The sequence below is a fragment of the Mesocricetus auratus genome, unplaced genomic scaffold (genome assembly GCF_017639785.1).
Source record: "Mesocricetus auratus isolate SY011 unplaced genomic scaffold, BCM_Maur_2.0 Super-Scaffold_100009, whole genome shotgun sequence".
In the NCBI taxonomy this organism is placed as follows: Eukaryota; Metazoa; Chordata; class Mammalia; order Rodentia; family Cricetidae; genus Mesocricetus; species Mesocricetus auratus.
The window spans coordinates 55,436,275-55,451,448 of NW_024429193.1; the positions used below are offsets into that span (position 1 = coordinate 55,436,275).

The 15,174-nt window shown below is 48.8% G+C and overlaps 1 protein-coding gene across 1 annotated transcript in view; it reads left to right on the forward strand.

Annotated features, from left to right (window-relative positions):
- The first annotated feature begins 4,983 nt into the window (after window positions 1-4,983).
- The window catches only part of Ptgfrn (prostaglandin F2 receptor inhibitor), a 69,060-nt gene continuing 58,869 nt past the window's right edge, over window positions 4,984-15,174 (forward strand). Inside the window, exon 1 of the mRNA XM_005076518.4 lies at window positions 4,984-5,276. Within this exon, the coding sequence (XP_005076575.1) occupies window positions 5,228-5,276 (49 nt within the window). The 5' untranslated portion in view covers window positions 4,984-5,227. The remainder of the gene's footprint in view (window positions 5,277-15,174) is intronic.

A 15,174-nucleotide genomic window follows, 5' to 3' on the forward strand; every position in this document is an offset into this window, starting at 1 on the left:
ACATACACACACACACACACACACACACACACATTATATTCTTAAAAAAGAGAAGTAGAGAGAAATGGTTCAGTGGTTAAGAGTGAGTACTGCTCTTTCATAGGCTCTGAGCTTGGTTACCAGCTGGTACCAGGCAGTTTACGACTGCCTGTAACTCCAGCTCAAGGGGATTTGACACCTCCTATGGGCACTTGAACTCACATGGGCATACCTCTTGTTCCCCCAACTCCATACACATAATAAAAATGATACATTTTTTCTTTTCAGAGATGCATACTGAAAACGTGACTTGGATTTCCAACAGCTATTGTTGGGTTATCATCAGTAGACAGCAGGTAGGCGGGAAGAAGAGTGAGCCTACATTTTCCCAGTAAAACAGTGGTATCCACAGATGAGCTTCTCTGCAATTAAAGCTGCAGGATGCATGCAGTCTAAGCCTTGCTTTTGTTAGATAAAAGAATGAACAATTGGAGCAAAGGCTGAACTTTTAGAGTCAGATGATCTCGAACGAACTGCCCATTTTAAGGAAAGGACATCTAAGTTAGTTGGCCTGTGGCTCCTCCTCCCAATGCAGCAAACTGCTTAATGGATCTCTTCTCAGGAAGGCACTTAGGATGGATGTGTTTTAGAGATGGAGGGCTGCCACCATACAGGGTAGCTCCAGGGACTCTACAGTTAAGTTTGTAAATATCATCATAAAGACTTTGTTTGGATGTTGTGGGATCTTCGTACACTGTGTGAAGGTGTAATGCTGTGATTGGTGTAATAAAAGCTGAAGGGTCAATAACTAGGCAGGAGGCACAGATGGGGGTTTCCAGGGAGAGAAAGGAGGAGGAGGAGGAGGAGGAATCTAGGTGTGCAGGAAACGCTATGAGGCAAGAAGAAACAGGAGGAACAAGACGGAAGAGAGGCAAAGCCATATAGAACGTAGATTAATATAAATGGGTTAATTTAAGTTATAAGAGCTAGTTAGGAACGAGCCTGAGCTACAGGTCGAGCTTTCATAATTAATAAGAAATCTCCGTGTCATTATTTGGGAGCTGGTGGTCCAAAGAAAATGCAGACTACACTTGGGACTGAGGTTCCACTCACCCCCTGCATATAGATCAGGAGGGTCAGCGGGAAGCAGTGAAGGAAAGAGAAGAGCACGCCTGTTCTTCCCAGTACACTTATGTGCACAACCAGGGTAAAGGGAGTTCTGCCAAATGAGCAAGCTCTCTCCCCGACTTCAGCTAGAGGTGAGCCAGAATGGGTAGCCTTGGGTACAAACCAGCTATTCCTTCCTCTCTCCCTCCATCTTTCCTTCTGCCTTTCCTACCCTCCCTCCTCTCCTTCTCTCCTTCCTTCCTCCCCTCCCTTCCATCCTCCCACCATCCCTGTCTTCCCCATTGGAGTGTAAGGAGCCCCTCCAGGTCCAGGGCCACGCCCCCCCCCCGCGATGTTTGTGGGACAGTTTTTGGTTCCATGGATGTGCACTTGCAGGCAGTTCTAAGTCACCCAAGAACATAATTTTTTGCCATTTCCCACCTTGGCCTTTTAGGACAGCAGAAATGGTAAGAAAGATTGGCAGGGTTGGGAGAGGAGGAGTCACAGAGCAGGAGCAGGCCTCTAGCCAGCTGCTTAGATGCTTCCCTTGTCTGTCAGAAGGTCACCCACAGCTTCCCAGAGTTCATAGAATCACCAAATTTCACTTCTCAGGAAGTGTGAGATTCCCTTCTCCATCATTCTCTTTTAAACTCCAACTCGGTTTTCTAATTCTACTAATTAGTTTTCCCTCCCTGCCTGCCTCCCTCCCTCCCTGCCTGCCTCCCTCCCTTTCCTACCCCCTTCTACCTACACCCATCCTACCCACACCCATCTTTCCATTGCTGGAGAATGAACATAGAAGCAAGTGTCCTTCCTACCTCTGAGTAATGTCTCCAACCCTTCCATTTCTCTTAGATTAGTAATCTCTTAATTTCAGTGGGGTAAGTTACCTTCAGATACAGAAGGAAGTTTTGAATCAAAGTGACTAATGGGATAAAATGTTGCAATAGAACCCACCCTTTTTCCATGGTGGTCAGTTTGGATACATACCATGCAAGGGCTAAGGGTAGTAACAGGGTAAACCTACCACATCTGGATGAATCTTAAGAAAAATTAGCAAATTCATCTATTTGGAACCTTTTAATATCTCAGTCTGAAATTTGAACAATACAGTGTTGGATTTCGATAGGAAATCCTGTTTGAGAGGAGAGAATGTGAGGACTTTTGTAGGACATCCAAGGGCCACAGCTGCAGGCTGATGTTTATTTCAAGAGCTAATAAAGGGTGGTTGATGCCGTTGGTGCTCACTGTATCACAGTAAAACCCAAGCTGAAATTCATCCTCCTTGTGGGTGGGGGAGGGTTAATTAAGATTACTAGAAATGAGTCTTGTTGCTTCAGGCAAGCCTGTACATGAACTGAACAGAACCACTGGCTGGGGCACCAGGCTTACCTGTGTGGGAAGTTACTCACTCACTCTGGCAAATAAATGCCAATCATAATGGAAGCATCATCAGACCCCACAGAGATGAATGGAGCTGCTGTGGACCTCTGCGGCAGGTGCCGAGCTTCTTAGTTGGAAACCTTGTATCTGTTGGTAGTCAGCGCAAAGGGTGGTAATAGGATCAAGTGTCTGGTGTTATTAATTTGCGCTTATTTTCTGCTACATCAATGGCTCATCAGTGGCTTCTCATGACACAGTTGACTGGCTGCCAATCAGTCAGTCAGGTGACAGCCATCCACTTAGTCTCCTTTGCAATTGCCTTGCCTGGACAGTCTCATTTATTACTACCAGTTCAGATGTTCACAGTTATAACATGTACATTAGTCTAACAATACATGTGTGCTAGGATGGGCGGGGAGACGGACCTCCCATTGCATATGAGTACACTTATTGTTAAGCCCCTCACTACCTTGCACCTAGTGAGCTCTCGGTCTGTAGGACTCCCTCACAGTCATCCGGTGACAGCTGTGAACTTTCTCCAGCCCTGACCACTCCTAGGGTGTGTCATGCCTGGACTTTGCACCTGCTGTCACACTCATTAAGTCCTAGGGCCCACTATAAACACCCCAGGGGCCGGAACTGACTCATGACTGCAGTTCCTGGGTCTAGCTCAGAGACATGGAGGGCTCTTTCCAAGTTCCAGATTTTATTTGTTTCTTAAACAAAGAGCACAGAACTCCTCTCCAGCAATGCGGGGATGCACAGTGACAGTGTGCCGGCCTCATAGGTCCCCGAGTTATTAGACAGAGGTGGAAGTAGTATACATAGTGTGGTGGTGCGCCGACTGTGATCAAGTACCCAAATGTGCAGCCCAGACTTTGAGCATTCTGGGTGGTAAGGAAGCAGAAAGATTGATGAGCTGAAATCTGAGCTTCTGGAGGAGCCCGGCCTTACGTTTCTCTGTAGTTCCAGCAGATTTCATAATGTAACATTAGGCTCCTATTCAGGATTGGTAAAATGGAGAGAAACAAAAGAAAAGGAAACTTCCCTCAGAAATTCTAGGGAAAGGTTGGGGTGGGGAGGGAAAGGGAAGATGGGTAGGGGTACCGGTGGGGGAGCCCTGGGAAAGACTTGGTTGTCAGACTGAAATTAAAAGAAAGAAATGTATTGGGGTAAAATTCACTTAATACCAAAGTCACCATTTTTAACTCTGTTTAACTATTGTCATTGTGTGGCAGTAATTCACATTGTTGAACCACCAGGAATTTATTTAGGTCTTTTGACCAAATAGGGTCTCATGTAGCCCATGCTGGTCTTGAGCTCTGCTGTTTGAAGCTAAGGATGACCTTGCACGGATCCTACCTCTCCCTCCAAAATGCAGTGGCAGGCCACCCTGCCTGGCTGGCAATGCATTTTTAAGAGTCTCTTCTGGAAGGCTTCACACCTGGATGGTCACATGTCAGTTAACAGAAATGAGAAACACTTGTGGAAATCAGAACAAGAGCGACATTCTGCACCAAAGAGGGCAGGTCCCAGGAACATTTGTGATTTGCTTTGCATATATTAACGAAAGGTCGGGGAGAGGGGGTCACTGGATACCAGTGGGTCTTTTTCAGTGTCTGAATCATCCTTGTGAAGTTTTAAACAAGGAACACTGATTTTTTTCCCCCAGCACTGTGGAGCCTTTTGTATTCAAATCCAAAGCACAAAACTCTATTGTGGGAGGAAAGAGTCTTTAATAGAAACCCAGCCGTGTCCACTTAAAGCAATGAATATAGTCTCACGTGGCAGACATACCATTTGAAGCACTATAGCTAATAATAGGATGGTGTGGGTTTTCTTTTCTCTTTTTATGGGTACCTTTGTTGGAAGTTGTTCTAATTAGTACCATAGGGACCCTGGAGAGGAGGGAGGTGGGCCAGCAGGAAGGCAGGCCCACCCAACTACAGGGTGGTGAACAGTCATGCCAGAGCCTTGATAGATCCCATGCTGGCTGAAGAGTCCCTCGCCAACTCTCCCTGGCACATCAGGTCTCTGGACCATGAGGGGGTGAGAATTCACTGCCTTTGAAGCCCTTTCAATCCTATCTGAGTAATTATTTTTAGCAAGGGCTGAGCAGGTGGCGGGTGGCAATGCTTACCCAGGGACTAGAGGGTGTACGTGTGGGTTGCTGGCTGCGAGACACTCGTGGGGATTCCACAGCGAAGGAATGCCGGACGTACCGGGATAGGGCCCAAGCGATGAGGTTTCCAGACACTTCTTCCAGGCCAACTTTTAAAGGTCGGAGGAAAGTTTCCCGAGGTGTGGGGACCCGAGGGGAAGGCTGGGTGGGCTCGGGCGTCACCTCCCCTTTAAGCGGGTGGCCCCGGCGCCTCCTCCGTTACCTGGAGCGGGGAGGGGCTTGGGAAAGTTTGTGTTTGTTGCTGGCACAGCGCCGGGTGGGAGGTGCGGGCGGGCGGACGCCACGACTCTTCCCTTTTGCTTTCGGGAGGCGGTCGGGGCTGCGCCCTGGGATCGGCGGGGCCGGCTCCGGGGCCCGGCGACAGCGGAGGGCGGGAGGGGAGGGGGCGGGGGGCCGCGCCGAGCCAGGTGCGCACGTCCGCGCCGGCGCTGGGCTTGTTCGGCCGGCAGGGAGAGCGGAGCAGGCGCGCGGCCCGGCGGAGCAGCCGACTCTGGAGCAGCCGGAGCTGGAGGAGGAGGAGGAGGATCGGCGGCGGGGAAGGAGGAGGAGGCGGAGAGTCGCTCCCGCCGGCCGAGCATGGGGCGCCCGGCGCCGAGGCCGCTGCTGCTGGCGCTACTATCGCTGGGTGAGTGCGCGTGGGGCGCGGCGGGGGCGCGGGGTCCTGGGGTGGGGGGGCGGCGGCTGCAGCACGGGGCCTGGGGCACCCGGGGTGTCCGGGGCGGCTCCCGGGAGACCCGGCTCCGGAGTACGGGGCCGCCGGCCGGGTGGGGAACGGTGTGCGGCCGCCCGGAGCCCGGTGCACATCCTCCTGGGCCCGCGCGCGGGATACCCGGAGCCTCCCGGCCTGGCGGAGCCGGGTCCTCACGTGTGCCGGGGGAGTGGCCGCTGGCCGGTTCCCCGACAGCGCTCTCTACCTGTTGGCCGCCGGGAACCGGGCTCACCTTGAACTCCCGGCCTCGGAAGGTGCGGGCGGCCCCGGCCGGCGTGCACCGCTGGGCGGAAATATGAGCCTTTGCTGTGCCCCGCCATAGCCGCGGCCGGTCCGGATCGCTCTGCACTCGTTAGCCTACGCTGAGTTGCTTTTCTAGGGGAGCAAGAGAATCCAACTTCCTTTCACGAAGGTCACTTGGGTGGCCCAGAGCGTTACAGTGACAATCGAGTACCATCCTCGTCATTTTAGTTGTGGCTAGGTCTGCCTCAGTGTTTCCTTCCAGCTTTTCCTGAAACTGGCTAGGCTAGGATTCACACACAAAGACCCGGGAGCCCTGCTTCTCCAACTTTTCTACCTGTTACTTCCCTCGATACTGCCCCTTTCTCTTCTATCCCCCGGAAACCCTTGGTGCCTTTTTGGTAGTTTGGCCCAGTGTCCTCCCCCCACCCTAGGAATCTTTCCTGAGCTTTCCCCGCCTCTCTCCATTTTCTATTCACTCCTTACAGAGACACCATCTTCACATAGATACACACAGGGTGATCTTAACCAGCCACGAGATGTATTTATTTAGCTCCTGCCATGGTTTAGAAATACAGATCCCCAACTGTGGTTATATGCTTGAATCCCTGTGGTCAGTGTCATCTAGGACAAGCGGAATTCCAGACTCAGCCCTAGGTTCCCTTCCAAGCCTCTGCAGAAGACAGAGCTCAATCTTTTGCAGGGCACGTGTTGTGTGTTGACTATCCCTGCCAGGCCTCAGCTGCAGATAGGCTAAATTACTGCACTTCTGGTGGCCTGAGGGTCCCAGTGGAGACCTTCCACCACTCCCTTCCTGCTGGCATTAGGACTTTACTGGCCCAGCCCCCCATGAGTCCTGACTGCCTGCAAACTAGCCTTTCTTTCTAGCTTAGCTACTAGTGTGATACTTTACCTCTGAGGGGTTTTCTGGAAGTTATTCCCTCCAAGAATTCATCTAGCCACAGTTCTTTGGCCACAGCCCATGTGCAGAAAGCATCCCGTGGTCCTCTGTGGTTTCTGATCTAAGCTATTTAATTTTACCCTGCCAGGTGCCCGCCTTTGTAAGTTGTGTATTTGTTGCACATAGCTCGGGCTTGTAAGTTGTGTGTTTGTTACACATTGCCGGGGATGGTCCATCCCACTTAATTGGCTTATGTGTCTGGGTCAAGCAGGGCCATGGCCTATGGCTGCACAGATTACACGGGGCACCACTCCCATCTGCTACTCACTTTGTGGTTTATGTGAATGACTCTCCCTAGGGTGGTCAGTTTGCAGTCTGTATATAAACCAGTTAAGAGGGTAGCAGGAGGTAGAAGTTTAGAAAGAATGCCTTTGAGTTTGTTGGGGTTGTAGCTCTGTGGAAGAGTGCAGCATGCATATGTAGCTTTGCCAGGCTCTGGATTTCATCCTTCATTTGAAACAAAAACAAACAAACAAAAACAAACCACAACCAACAACACAGGGGGAAAAAAGCGCAGCTTAGGGAAATCATGGTGGTGTATTCATGCATCCAACCTTGATGAGACATAAGTCATTTTGGGAGTCACTGGCCAGTGCAGATTCACCAACAATTCTCTGAACCATTTATGTGCTGCGTGCAAACTCTGCCCCTTGACACCACTGGGTGCAGCTTCAGTCTGACCCCAGAGGCAGCCTCGTGGTGTTCCATCATTCTCCAGACAGACACACTGAATCCAGAAATGGAGTGTGTTGATAAGAAAGATCGTCGTTCCGTCGTTCCTCAGGTCTTGCTGCCAGATAGAATCAGTGACACTACGCTGTCACTGCTACTTGTGTGGTGACCTCTGCTCTGGGACCTCTACCTGTACTCTGACCTTTTGTTTTGTAGCTTTTCCCAAGCACAGGCTCAAGCTGCCTCCACTTTCTGAGGGACCCCCACACTCCATGCTTTTTCCAGTCTTAGCCAAGGTCCTCCCTGGAGGTTCCCTGCCAGGATAACTTCTGACCTCTTATGTTGACTTTTCCCTCCAGCTCCCTTCCAAGGTCACCATTTTTCTGATGGATGATTTTGGGGTTCCCACCTGTGTGCATTGGGCTTTTGTGATTTTCCTACTAGGAGATGCCGCTTGGGTTTGCTCTCTTTCTGCTTTAGCTATTTCATCCTAAGCACCCATTTGTTAACAGTCATGGAATCTCTTGAACCTTCTAGCCTTCTACTGCTAGCCTCTTCCCTGTGTCCCTGAAGCTCCTTCCCCCTGAAGCTTTCTCACTAAGCTCACTGGTGAAGATCAGGCCAGAACCGCTGAGTCTCACCTCCTTGCCTGTGTCTGTTCCTCATCCCTTTATCCCACGTGCCATTTCTTACGTGCCTGCTCTGTCTGTGACAGTTTTGAGTACTGGGAGGCCCCAGCAAATGACCAGGGTATTGCACCTCATTGAGTGTTTGACTGGGCTGTGTAGACAGTTGATAAAAACAGTACAACCTCTGACACCCGCTCAACACTGGGGAGAAACAGGGAGGAGGGGCATTCATCTTGACTTGGGATGGGGTTGCTTTTGCTGAAGAGGTGACATTTGAGACGAGCCTTGAGGATAATTAGAATTTTGAAAGAAAGGATAGAAGAGCATCATGGGCTCTGGGGAAAAGCATAAAGTGTGGGTGAGTGAAGTGTGTGGCTCCTTCAGAAATGGCACCAGAGTTCCATGTAATGAGATGGGAGGAGGATGAGGTGATTGGGTGGGGGGGGGGGTGCTGGAGACTCTGTGTGCTATGTGGACCAGTCTGGGCTGTGAATTGTTGTCTTCCTGTAGATATCCAGGCAGCTTGTGTTTCATGTCATGGCTCACATTCATGACAATGGATGTCATTATCTGTTCCTGGGTCTTACATCCCTACCTGATTATCCCCCAGGGGCAGGGACCCCATTGGTCTTGCTCTCTTTTTATCCTCTTAATAATGGGCATGTAATATATAGGGGGTGTTTGACCAATAAACACCTATAAATGGGTATGTCCTTTTTCTTGTGTGGGAAGTAAGTAGCCAAGAAAACTTTGCTGAGTGAGATTAACAAGACAGGAGGAGGCTAGGTTCTTAACTGGTGTGCAGCATGAGACCTAGAGATTGTGGAGAGTGATTAATAGATTCTCTACAGCTTAAAAAAATTGAAAATCCACTGAAATAGCTTTTAAGTGACAACAGCATCACATCCATATTTTCAAATTCAACTGCTGCAGAAGAGTATATGCTAATTAAGCAAGTTAAACTGCCTTAACAAGGCCGGCATAGGTGGCGCACACCTTTAATCCCAGCACTGGGGAGGCAGACGCAGGCTGATGTCTGTGAATTCCAGACCAGCCTGGTCTACAAGAGCTAGTTCCAGGACAGTCTCCAAAGCCATAGAGAAACCCTGTCTGGAAAAACCAAAACCAAATTAAACCAAACAAACAAAAAACTGCCTTAACACATTCCTGGCATGGTGGTTCAAACAATAGGACTTTTTTTTCTTCTTTTTCTGTAACAGTGGCCAGGGAGTGCTTCTGAGGGAAAGCTTGGGTGGGCTTGTTTCCCCAAAGCTCTTCTGGTCCCAGGTTGGTGACCTTTAGCACCTGCTTACTTTTCCAGCCCCTCAAAGGAGGGAAGCAGCTGGGATATTATAATGGATACCTCATTGGCCAAGCTTGGAAGTGACATCATTTCTGTGCATATTCTATTGGAGACAATTTAGTTCTATGTTACACTAGCTGCAAGGGAAGCTGAAACACACAGAGGACCCTGGCAGCCATCTGCTGGCTACTGTAGAAAATGGAAGGATGGATTTTGATTGGGAGGGGCACCAAGTAGTCTTTGTCAATTATAAAGGATGCATGATACAAGATAAACCAAGTCCTTTCTTGGTGGTACTAGAGAATGAAACCAGGGTCTGTACACTCTACTACTGCGTCTTACCCACAGCCTTGTTCTTTTCTGGTGGCTTCTATGAGAACTTTGCAACCTGAAAGGCACAGAGCACCAGTAACTATCACTTTAGAGTTAGGCTCTTGGATCCATTCTGTCAGTCATCAAATGTTAGGAAAGGCTCAGTTATTGAGGAACTAGTGCCCAGAATAGTGAAATGACAGGTTCAAGCATGGCCGGACTCCATCCTGTCTATGCTAAGGATCTGCTGACCATGGTTCACCATGCCCATATGCTGCAAGTTGCTTGAGATTAATTTAGATGAAGAAAAGATGATTATGGTTAGAAAACAGAGCTGTAATTAAAAGTAGGATCCCGGGCATGCAGGGCCCAGGTGCAATCCAGAAGGGAGTAGTGGTGTCAGCATGCACCGCACAGATGTGACAGTCTGCAGCCCTTGCAGGTCTTCATGCCTGTGCAGAGAAATGGGACTGAAATGAAGCTTGCTGCTCCACAGGGCACTGGATAAGGGGGAAGCTGCAGGAGAAACACTCGCGAATCCCTCTGGCTTAACAGCCTTTGAAGTGCTGTGGTCTTCAGAGATTCCTTGGCACTTATTTCAGTCTTGTTAACAGAATTCCTGTATCTGCCAAGCTGATTAATGCCTGCCCTGGCTATAATTATTCTTATTAGCCTGCTGGATAGGAGCTGTAGCTGTCGGGGATATTCCTTATGAGGCAGCTGGGCTAGGCGGCTTTTATATGGCTATTTGGTTTTAGTGATGAGCTGCTGAGCTGATTCCTCTCCCTATAGCTGAATCTATACTTACATATTGGCGCTGCGTCTGGCAGTGAATAAAGTGTGGGCTTGTCTGTCGGAGTGTGTCTGCGTCTCACTTTATCAAATGGAGTTGGTGGAAGCTGTCAGGACCAGTTCATAGCTGTTTGGTTTAATTGCCTTGGTTTCTTTAAGGCAGGGCTGCTAGGCCATTTGACTCTGCTTTGGGAAAAATAACTCAAACTGGCAAAAAATCCTAAATAATTTATCTTTTGGAAAAGGCAAAGTGCTGGAATTGGCACAGTCTGTTTTCTTTTTTCCTTTTTTTTTTTTAGATCTTGTGCTACCCCCCGCCCCCCAACACATAACACACCAGTTGTAGACATTGGGAAGCAGCAAGCAGCCTCAGACCCACTGGCAAATGCTATGCTATCACATACCGACAGTGTGATTTCCAGGAGACAAAGACAATGGAAATGTGGGCTTCTGTTCTTTGAATGCTGATTTCTCTAGGTGCTTCCTGAGTGTTTGCACTGGATTATGGAGTCACTAAGTGGCCTGATCATGTTTAAGCATGACATTCCGACAACATTCTATCTGCAGTCTGCTTTACACCTCTCTGTAAGCACCTGGGATGTGGAAACAGCACTGGGAAGGTTTCGGGAGAGCGAGGGACCTGGTATCAGACGCTGCTCTGCCTTGGGTGAATCTGACTGAGAACATTAAAGAGCAGAGATGTCTCATGGGTTCAAGGTTCACCACTGAATGTGTGCTGCCATGGAATCTAAATGACACAGACCTTAAAAGTGACCATAAGAGCCTCCAAAACAATACAGAGAAACCCTGTCTCGTAAAACCAAAAAAAAAAAAAAAAAAAAAAAAAAAGTGACCATAAGCCAAGCCAAGACTATCTTGGAAATGGTTCTCCCTTGTTCTTGCTTAAAGCTGGAGTAGGCCAGCATTTCACAGCCTGCAGGCTGGTGTGAGGGGACTCTGTCAGTTTCATGTGGGTTGTAGGTGTATCTGCATTATGATGACCAGCCCTGGGAGCCCAAGCTCAGAGGCCGTCTCTAAGCCCTTGAGCCTTGTAGATATTATCATTGCTGAGGACAGTGATGAAGGCTACTGGATATGGCTTTCACTTAGGGAACCGCTGCACTCCCACCCTACCTCAGGATGAGCTGTTTGGAGATAGAAATGGAGTCAGGTTTGGTATGTCTGCTGCTAAGCCCAGTTTTATAGAGGCAGACACAGGAGGTTCAAGGCTATCCTGAGCTGTATAGGGAGACTTTGGGGGAGGGGAAGGGAAGGAAGAGGCCAAGCAGCTTAGTGGCATGGCTCGTTTGTTCATCCAGCAGACCTTGATTCAGGATCAGTTACACAGGTCAGCATCTTGAGTGCTGGGGACTCTGAAGTGACCAGAGCAAGGCAGATTCAGATCTCCCCTATATATGATGGCACAAAGTGTACTAGATGTGGGGTTAGGACCATCACAGAAAGTGGGTTCAAGAGCTGGTTTGATAGCAGATCGGAAGGGAAAGTTCTTTAAGTAGTCATCAGAGGTTTGGGAAGAAAACCATGAGAGCACCCTATTGGAAATGAAGCAGAGATGAGTGGGAGCTTGCTAAAGAGGGAGTTGGGGGCGGAGAGTGTTGCTGCAAACCAGAAGGATAAAGAGAGAAAAGTGTGGGTCTGGCGTGGAAATTCTCACCCTCGAATGCAGCCCTCACAGCTATCCTTGGGTTGAGACACTGAAACTTGACTACATAGTAAAGGTGTGTTTGCAGGCAAATGCTGAGGAGTGAGGACATTCTTGACACAGAGGCTGTCACCTGTCCTCCCAAGGGGTGCCAAGTAGATGATCTCTGTGGGAGTGACATCTGTTCAACATGATCCAGGGGACACTAGTGTGTGGAAGAGCCTCCTGGGAAACCAGCTAGAGAGAGGAGAGTACAAGTGACTGAGTCCTGGGGGGACTCCAGGTAACAGGGACAGTGAAGTTGGAGCCCAAGGCAAGTCCCTAGCTTTGCATGGACTAAGAAGAGTTGAGGAGGTACAGGCAGAATTTGGGAGGAGTGGTTTAGTGTGGAACATGGTCCCTGCAGTTCTCTCAGCCTTTGAAGCCCTATAGGGAATGTCTCCACAGTCCCAGACATTGTAGGGAGAAGTTTTCTGTATGTCAACCTTTCTTCTAGTAGAATTAACTGGCTCCCTGATGGCTATTTTTATGGTGTGTGTGTTAGGCTTGCTGGCCCTCAAGCCCTAGGAATTCACCTGTCCTCACCACTCCCACACACCTGGCTTTTTACATGAATACTAAAAGTCAAACTCAGGTCTTCATGGTTGCATAGCAAGTACTCAGTTTACTGAGCCATCTCATTAACTCCCTTGGGTGAGTTTTGGAAAATTAGCTGAAAAGAAAGAAAAGTGTTTGTGGTGCTGGGCGTCACACCCAAGACTTTATGCATGCCCTACTACTGAGCCGCATGCCCAGGCCATCTGTGCCACTATGTGACCCATCTCTTCTCTCTGTTACCCAAGAAGTCTTCAGTCATCTGCTACAGACAAATGATTACATGTATTACATAAAAACTATTTCTGTACCCAGTACCCTTCACATCCCACTCCAACTCCCAGTTGAAAATGACTTACATGGAGAGAAAATACCGGGTTTAGGCTTTGGAACCAGCCCTCCTCTGAACCATGCCTTCGGCACTGTAGGCTATAGGCAAGTTTCTTTGCTACTTTGAACCTCATTTTCCATCTCTGGGAAATGGGAAGAATGCCTCTCCAGTAGGACTGTCATCAGGATAAAAATTATCTTTAGAATGCAAGTATTCTAGTTAATACATATACATTTCTAGTGTTGTCTGGTACCACAGTAGCTCTTGGGGCAATCTCCAGATCCAGTCTAATATGCTGAATCTGAGTCTGCATTTGAACATATTCCTAGGAGGCTGAAATGCACACTGATGAGTGGGAAGTCCTAGTCTGTGAGGGTCTTAGCACACAGGATATATGGCAGCCTGGCTTTCTCAGTGAGCACCAAGGCAAAGGTCATGGCAGTGATAGGTGTGGGTTAGTGCTGGACTTTGTGAATGTAGGAGGCATTCAGCTAGCAATAAAGGATGGAGAGAGTGTGGGCATGCACTGGAAGCTGTCAGCTTGGTTTTGTGTTTAATCCACCAAATTTGGCACGTAGGAAGAATGACATGTCTTTCCGTGGAATGAGGTTAGGATAGGGGACCAAGGACTCAAGGGAGCCTCTGAGAACATCACAGGGAAGGTTGGCCAAGGAAAGCAAGTAGGACACACAGGTGAACGAAACTTCAAGACAGAGGATGTGAGGGTCCAGAATCTAGAATCTTCAACTTAGGGGTTTGCGGGGCGATAGATGGGGCAGCAGGCATCAAGTGAGCATTTAATCAGTCTTTCTGTTGTTCTGATTGCTTAGCTCTAATACCAGACATTGTAGGCAAGAGCCATGCAATGTTTTAGAAGTCCTGGTTCCAGGGTAGGGAACATGGTGAAAACTGGTAGCTGTGGTAAATAGGGGCTGGGGAGCAACCAGTATAAGGATTCTCTAGGAAGTCCCTTCTTTCCTTCTCTATAGTGTGCAGCGTATTCTAGACCCTGTGTTTCCCAACTATTGACTTGTTGAATAGGTTTCATAACCGCACCAGATGGGTCCTGTTACTAACCCCACCCGATAGGTGAAGAAACTGAGGCACAGTGAAATAAATTGCTCAGGGTCACACTGTAAGTGACAGATGTGCTGAAGCAAACTCACACATCCTTCAAATGGATCTCTACTCGAGGGAAGCTGCTGATACAAGTAGCAGCTAACACACACTAACAATCATCTCACTGTCTTTAAGACCCAAGGCTTGGATCCTGGCCTTATTCCTTCTCCTCACTAGTTTCTTGACCTTGAACAAATTGCTGAGTAGCTTTAGCCCCTGTAAAAAGGATTAGTTTAGCTGGTCCTGAAGGACTCTCCTTCTATCTGCAGACTTCTCTGAGTGGGCTGACTCCTGCTGTTGGCCATATGGGTCTCTTGGTTGGCCTTGGCTTTGCTGGCTCTTTGCCATCTTCCCCAGCACTGCTCGAGTCTGCAGCCCATGCCTGGGTGTAGTTTCTCCCTTGCCTGGCCTGGGGCTGGTCACTGACTGGTGCCATTGCTGTTCTGTCCAGCAGCGACTGCTTCTCTTTTTACGTGCTGTGAAATGGGATCTCCTTCTAGGTTCTTTAGGGTTCTGGGGACCTCATCCCCAGGATAACTGGGCTTCCAGGCTGATTTCTAGGGAAAACAACCACAACACAGAAATGATAAAACCCACACAGCCTTTGAAAGTGGCTGATGTTAATTATATCACTGCCTTTTTATTTGTTGGTGGGGTAAGTTTTGATTGAAGATATTCAATGTCAGTAGGTTGGGATTATGTGATTAAGTCCCAACCTTCCGAAATGTAAACCTGTGTTTTCTTCTACCTTTATCCTTTGGGTCTCCTAGAGAGCCTGATTGATGGCTCTGCCCTACAGGAATGTGCTTGTGCTTACCCAGCTGGTGCACTCTTGCTGTTTATTTCCCTCCCCCCTCTCTCCTTTTCTGCTTCCCTCTTCCCTCCTGACCATGCTGGCTTCAAGTGCATGGTGTCCCTGCTCCAGCCTCCCAAGGATTGCAGGCATGTGTCACCATGTCCAGTACAGCAAGAAGGGTATTTAGATGCATCTAAGCATTGACACCCTTCCTGAAAGGGTAGGAGAGTTCAGATTCTGACACTCCCTGCCCTCATACGAGTCTTAATTGGCTAAATGTGCCCTGTGTTTCTGGGGGTTTTCCTTCTCCCTCGGTCTGAAAGGGGAAAGTTCAAGATTATTGCTTGGCGCCCTCCGTTGAGGGATGTGTCCTAGAAAGCTGTGAGATAGATACTGGTAGGA